We start from the raw sequence: 7,323 nt of genomic DNA, 5'->3' as shown, positions 1-7,323 counted from the left end.
GTGGAGGAGTTCAGGTACCTGGGGTCAACAGTGCAAAGTAATGAAGTGTGTTAGAGAAGTGAAGAAAAGAGTGCAGGCAGGGTGGAGTGGGTGGAGAAGAGTGATAGCAGGAGTGATTTGTGATAGAAGAGTACCTGTGAGAGTGAAAGGGAAAGTTTATAGGACTGTGGTGAGACCTGAGATGTTGTATGGATTAGAGACAGTGGCACTGAGTAAAAGGCAGGAGGCGGAGCTGGAGGTAGCAGAGCTGAAGATGTTGAGGTTTTCGTTGGGAGTGACGAGGATAGACAAGATTAGAAATGAGTTTATTAGAGGGACAGCGCATGTAGGACGTTTTGGAGACAAGGTGAGGGAGGTGAGATTGAGATGGTTTGGACATGTGCAGAGGAGGGACATGGGGTATATCAGTAGGAGAATGCTGAGGATAGAGACACCAGGAAGGAGGAAAAGAGGAAGATCAAGGAGGAGGTTTATGGATGTGGTGAGGGAAGACATGCAGGTAGTTGGTGTGAAAGAGGCAGATGTAGAGGACAGGGGGGTCTGGAGACGGATGATTCACTGTGGCGCCCCCTAATGGGAGAAGCCGAAAGAGGAAGGAGAAAAAGAAATATTTAATACATTAAAATTTCTGTTGTAAAAACAGAAGAATTAGAGTTAAAGTCCTCCTTCGTGAATATCTACCCCATCTTTCACAAGTTCCTGTTCAAAATTGACACCTCTAAAATATTTTATACAAAAATACACACAAATAAATGCTTATAAAGTCTAATGAAATTAAACTAAACAAAAAACTATATAATCCAAAAGTAATACAGAATAAATACTCATATTAATAATAACAATAATCTCATCAAATAACATAAAACATTATGCAAACTAGTTATTTCTAAACAATTAATGCCCCTAAATGAAATTTTCTAATTCAATTGAAACACAAATATTTAACATTTTTACGGATTAAATATTTTCTTTAGGGAACTCCACACTAAAGCAGCCATTTTCTTTCTGATATTAATTAAAGAAATGACTATAACTTATTTATTACTAAATTATTATACAGCCCTAAATGTAGGTAAATGAACATGCTGGTTTTATCCATATTTTCTCAAACGTAAGTATTTTAATATCAATATTTCAATTCTTTAACATTTAAAATAAGAGAGTTATAATTAGAAGTAGAGTGTAACACACAAATCGAAATAAATGATTTATTGCAATAAATACAGATAAAAAAGAAAAGAAATACTAAGTAGGAATGTAACTGACTGCAAAAAAAAAAAGACATTTCTAGAATTTATTAATGTTATGAAACTTAAGCACATCAGCATAAAGAATATTTAAATAAATATTAATTCAGATATGACAAATATTAATATCAATAAACTAATGATCATAAGCTATTATTTCTATTATTGTAAGCTTTATTACTAATATTTACTTATTTGTTTTTTTGCTCATATACCTTCGTCTGTACCGTCCACCAGTAAAGAGAATCATGACAAATGTTTTTAAGTTGTTTAATCTTTAAATATAATCTTTAATTATAACTCAGAATTTCATTCTTAAAACAGTAACGGGAAAATATTTTCAGCAACACAAATGGCGTTACACGCAAAATGTGCTGCGTTTTATTTCTTATATATGTGATATGACCAAAATTATTAGGACACCTGTCTTTTCCACACGTATGTGATTCTTTCCCAAACGGTTACCACGAACTTGGAGGTACACAATTGTACAGGACGTCTTTGGATGTGGAAGCATGAAATTTCCCCTTTACTTGAACTAGGAGACCCAAACCTGTTCCACCATGACAATGCTCCTGTGGGTTGGAGTGGAAGATCTCCTGCTATAGAGCAACAACCCTCAGGAACATGAATAAATGGGAACGCTGACTGGACCCCAGGAACCTCCTCACCGACACTACGTATGTACCCATGTGGCTGAATGAGCACAAATATCCACAAAATCTAGTGGAACATCTTCCCAGAAGAGTGGAGGCTATTATAAGAGCAGATGGGAACTAAATCTGGAATGGGATGTTCAGAAAATCCACAAACTTTTGAACATGTGATTTAAACAAAAAATAATGGGAAAAGAAATAATTTTAAAAAAGTGATTCGTCTGTTAGTCATGCAAATGAGTCAACATGTGCAGAACACTGAGGTGTGTGTGTGTGTGTGTGTGTGTGTGTGAGATCTGCTATTTCCCGTTTTGCTGCTGCCTCCATTGACACTGACATAAATTACTGTTTACTGCTCCCGTCTGCGGATATTTAAGCAGCCAAAGGTTGTGAATCACTTAAACCTCACATCTGGGTTGTATATCTACAATGACGTGCGACAGACTGGGAGCGACCCGGCAAAAGCAAGACGCAGTGTGGATGGATGGATGGATGGAAGGAAGGATAGAAGGATGGATGGAAGAAATGAAGGATGGATGTTCAGCTTCTAAGTCCAATGTTAAAAAAAACTCAGAGTTTGGAATTAAAGAAAGAAGTTTGATGGAATTGTAATGACCCAGATGTCTGATCTGGACAACTGAAGATGAACAAAAAAGCTGGATTCATCGAAATAAAAATATTTCAATTCCTTTGCAAAAAAATTAAAAATTGCTGCCTTTTTGACATTTGTTTCTGGATCCTATGTTTTCCTCTGGTACCAACCTGATACTCCTACAGTATCATATCGGTGCCGTCTCTAAATATTACTGATCACTATCCTGTAAAGAGGATTTATCATCATCATCATCATCATCACTGCTGATTACACCAATACTACATGAGTAATAGTTTATTCAGGGACCCAAAAATTCAGCTCCTCGTTATTAGCTTTTTAATCTGAATGTAAAAAAGATGTAAACCTGCAAGCATACACCTTTAGTACTTTTACAAAGTTTAAAGTCAGGAATATGTTTTTATGAACCGTAAACACATTTCTGGGTGAAAATTAAATATATTAAATATAAAAAAAGGTACATATGTTTTTCCTTAAAGTTTATGGAGAAACATAAAACACAAGAAACAGTAAATTTCGTCTGGTGCACCAAAACTTTGAAATTCTCTCCCTATTCATTTTTCAGGATAGCTTTCAGGTGATTCGTTTCGCGATGTATGCATGATGTTTATTTCTTGTAAACCACTTTTTGAGGCTTTATATAAAATAAAGATCATTCTATTATCATTATAATAGTAATAGATTTCCATATCAGGCAGTAGAAACTTCTCAAAAACGCGAGAAATCATTAATTATCTAATGCACTCTAAAAGAACCCCTTTTAAACAGCTTCCACAGCAAACGAATAACCTGTGCAGCATTATTTTAACCAAGATATCACTGAACCTTTCAATGTAGCTCCGTAGGGGTCATTTCGATGTGATACAGTTACACGATGGAAGAGCAGGGCCACAGATGGAGCGCTCACATGGCGTCTTCGTTCTCGTTAACAATATAAAACATCTGACCTTCCGAGGCGTCAAATGTTTCAGTGTCAGAGCCTGATCAAGTGCTGCCGAAACTCCAACCAATAAACCGCCCCTGCCTCTTAAGGAAATTAATTACGTGGGCAAACTGCCGAGCCACGACCCCTTCCAATCCGGATACACGGCGTCCACGTTCGCACCTGAGCTCGGCAGATTTACGACCGAGGCCGAACGTCCTGACACTCGACGGCCCGGTCCTGACACGTGCATCGTCACACGCACCTCCTTTTTATTACTCTATTCACTTGGGATTTACAGTGTGGCCCGGATCCGGCAGTGACACACGACAAGATAAAAATACAAAAAAAAAAGGAGGGAGGGATGGAGGGAGAGGTGATGGTAAAGATGGACAGGTGATACGACACCTCGTGGAGTGTATAGATATATATATAAGGCCTGGAGTTCATAAACGGAGAAAGCCAAAGGGTGTGTATCATCAGCTGAAGCGATGCTGTGGAAAGCTGCTCTGTCCTGCGCTCTGCTCCTCACAGCTCTGGAGTCTCTTCTCACACACCCCATCACACAACTGACCGGTATGTCCTACACGGGGCCTGGTGAGTCCCCTACACACACACACACACACACACACACACACACACACACACACACACACACGGCTGATATCTTTTTTTCATATTGTACCTAATTATATAACTAGATATCTCAGTATCAGAAGAGGAGCAGGTGATGAATCCTGACGAGATGTCTTACTCAGAGGGGACGTTTTTGTCCCAGGGGTCAGCAGGAATTGGCTTTCCTTCTTTCCTAACAGGAGACAAAAGCAGAGAAGGTAAGCCGCAATTACAAGTGTTTACTTTATTTTACTTATTTGCAATCACTTGGATGGTTTATGCAAAATCCATGTCTATTTCCTCAGTCTGTCCGAGTCTACATGTAAACAGTATCAGTAAAAAGAGCTCAAGTGTATGTGACATATATACACAAACAGCCATTGTGGCTTCTTTTAAAATGCTAAAATATATTTGAAAAAGCTTGAATATTTTATTAATGAATATCCTCCATCACTGCATCTCCTTTCAGAATCATGTGAATTTCCCTCTGGGGGGAAAAAAGCTAATTTTGTAAATATTTTATTATAAGAAAAAAATCTCTCATTACAGAATGCAATTTTTTTTTTCTTTCAAAAAGAATAATAATAATAAAAAAGAAAGATTTTGCTTTCAAAGCTTTAAAAATAAATAAATAAATAAATAAAATTTGCATTCAATTTGTCCTTCTTTAACAAGTAATTTTAAAATCTGAAATAATTTTATAATGAATGTAGACTTCTTCAAAATATCCTGTAACACAGCATTACAGGATTCATAGGAAATACATAATTATAATAAAGCTAGCATTCCACAGTCAAGCACTTTACAAAGAGAATGTACTCTTAAAAAAGTATTATTATTATTATTTTATCACTATTATTAAATGTTGTATATACAAAATACAGCATTTAAAATATTCTCTATATATTATAGTGGCTGATTCTTTATGTACAACAATATTTCCAGTTAAAGTCATCTGATTGAATTAGATTTTTATAAATTATTTTAAAAAGAAAATTTTTAATGGAATTAAAATATATTTTTTATTTCCCGTGTGGTTTTGTCCAGCACTTATTCAGAAATAAATAATTATTCGAAAGGAATTGCATACGGAAGTTTTAAGAGGTCATGCATAATATATTTTTTTCTATTTTATTTATAATTTTTTACAAAAATTACACAAATAACAGAAGTTGTTTTCTAGTTATCATGGAGTTTCGTGATAAGAGCGTGTTCTAGAAGCATCATCATGGATACCGGTTTTGGTTATTATCCATGATGCTGCCTCTAGAACATGCTCTCATGCCGAATACACACAAAAATTAAGTACCTTACATTACTCCTTAAGTACATTAAGGAAATAATGTTTGTTATGTCAAGAGCTTGACAGTTGTGATGTGAGTTTATTGTGTTCAGATCACAAAAAATAAGTTGTGATCACAAGAAAGAAATATTTTATAATGCATGGCCTCTTAGGACTTCCGTAATTGCATGAATAAAATTGCATCAAAAAAAAAAAAATTATATATACACACACTGTATATATATATATATATATACAAACACACATATATACACATATACATATATACACATACACACGTACAACAGCACCCCCTATCTAGTGCTTCATGTAACTGTAAACCTGGTAAATTTCACAAAATTAATCATTACTTCCAAAACATTTTTTTGTGTTTGTGTGTGTGTGTGTGCGTGTGCGTGTGCGTGTGTATATATGTATGAAAGTAAATCTTTTAATATCATTTATCGTATTTTTTCCGGTCAGCTCTCAAAACAGCCGGCTTTATTCCAGGCCAAGTGGTAAAAGAGGTATGTACTATTTCTGAACATGATTTGGACATGAATTGTGAATGTTGTATTTTTTTTTAAACCCTTACTTTACACTTTTACACCCTTCACATGTTTGATCTCATCTTCTGGTGCAGGTGCTGCTAGAAAAGCCCTGGCTGAACCCACTTAACCGTTTCCTGGGTGGCAGGAAACAGTACCGGAAGCGTGGGGGAAACTCCGAGTGCTTCTGGAAGTACTGCGTCTAAAAATAAACTCACAAAGACACACACACCCCGAGCAAATGCATGCTTACAGGCTGTCACGTGCTTTTACAACAACCTAGAAAAGACTGTGTATAAGTAGACTATCAGATGCGACTTGATTTTGTACCTTTGGGACAGGTGTAAATAGAGTAAATAATGTGTATAACAATATATATATGTTTAAAAAATTGTTTGTCTACTTCTTCCTTCCCTTCTTTCTTTGCAATCTATAAGAAGTGATTTGCAGGTTGATGGGACGAGGTGTTTGGATTCATTGTAGTCTTTAATTTATGGTTTATTCAAGGTGTCACAAAATTTTTCCCTTAATTCAAGACAAAAAAAACAAATTCATCAAATTGTTTTCTTTATGCAAAATACATAAGCACATTATTTACATTGATCGTGGAAAAAAAAAAAAACTGTACAAAATACCCTGTTTTTATGTCCATAAAATTAAATTTAGAAATGAGAAATTTGTGCTTCTGACCCACCCTGATGCCCCACCCCCCTCCTAAACTCCGCCCCTTCCGATTGTACACGAACGGCAATGTTACGTTACAACATTTAATTAAAAGTTGCATTTCCGTTCACACAAATACGGGAATAAAATCAGCAGGAAACGTTGTTTTTTTTTTGAGCAGACAGAGCGGAAACGTTTTTTGGTACAACGTTAATAAATAATATGAAAAAACCCGACTTTCATCTTGACATTAAAGGATCACGACAGTAAGGAAGTGACGTCAGATTTTACGGATCGGATGCGAAAAATTGAATCAAACACAATTAGATTGTCACGTGTCTTCTGAACGTTAGATCGGCATTCACGTTTAGCGATCAACGGGTCGAGAGTTCAGGGGGCGGGGGATGTGGAGGATCGATGGTGAAAATGTTCCTGGCTTCCAGATTTCTAAGAAAGACTGAATGATTTTATAAAGCTGGACGAATTAGGACCTGAGGAATAAAGATAAGGAATAAAAAAAAACCCTAAAATAAATCTTTATATTCTATACAAAAAAATAATAATAATAAATAGTGCTCATTTCATTGAGTGCAAATGGAGAGAGCATCGCTTACAGCTTAATTACATTATTTTTTTTATGTAACCAATCATGGGTTTTAAAGCGAATATGCGAATTGTTTGTCTAGAAGGAAAAAAAAAAAGTATAAAATGCTGTGCAAAAGAAAACCGAGTCAAGACACTGAAGGAAAAAAACGTCTGAAATAAAAAAACCCTCAA

The 7,323-nt window shown here is 35.6% G+C and overlaps 2 protein-coding genes across 3 annotated transcripts in view; one reads left to right on the top strand and one right to left on the bottom strand.

Moving 5' to 3' along the window:
* Positions 1-1,316: 1,316 nt before the first annotated feature.
* Positions 1,317-7,068, top strand: uts2b (urotensin 2, beta). The gene is made up of 4 exons (XM_083535442.1): positions 1,317-4,035; positions 4,149-4,271; positions 5,819-5,862; positions 5,979-7,068. The coding sequence occupies exons 1-4, from the start codon at positions 3,930-3,932 to the stop codon at positions 6,087-6,089; spliced, it is 384 nt and encodes a 127-aa protein (XP_083391568.1). The 5' UTR covers positions 1,317-3,929; the 3' UTR covers positions 6,090-7,068.
* Positions 6,438-7,323, bottom strand: part of per3 (period circadian clock 3) — a 22,921-nt gene continuing 22,035 nt past the window's right edge. For both annotated transcript variants that reach the window (XR_014532453.1, XR_014532454.1), the window contains exon 25: positions 6,438-7,302. The gene's annotated coding sequence lies outside the window, so the exon portion shown is untranslated. The remainder of the gene's footprint in view (positions 7,303-7,323) is intronic.

This window comes from Silurus aristotelis (genome assembly GCF_946808225.1).
Source record: "Silurus aristotelis genome assembly, chromosome: 29".
Lineage (NCBI taxonomy): Eukaryota > Metazoa > Chordata > Actinopteri > Siluriformes > Siluridae > Silurus > Silurus aristotelis.
Note: the sequence above shows the minus strand (reverse complement) of the source record. Positions and strands in the feature narration are given on the sequence as shown.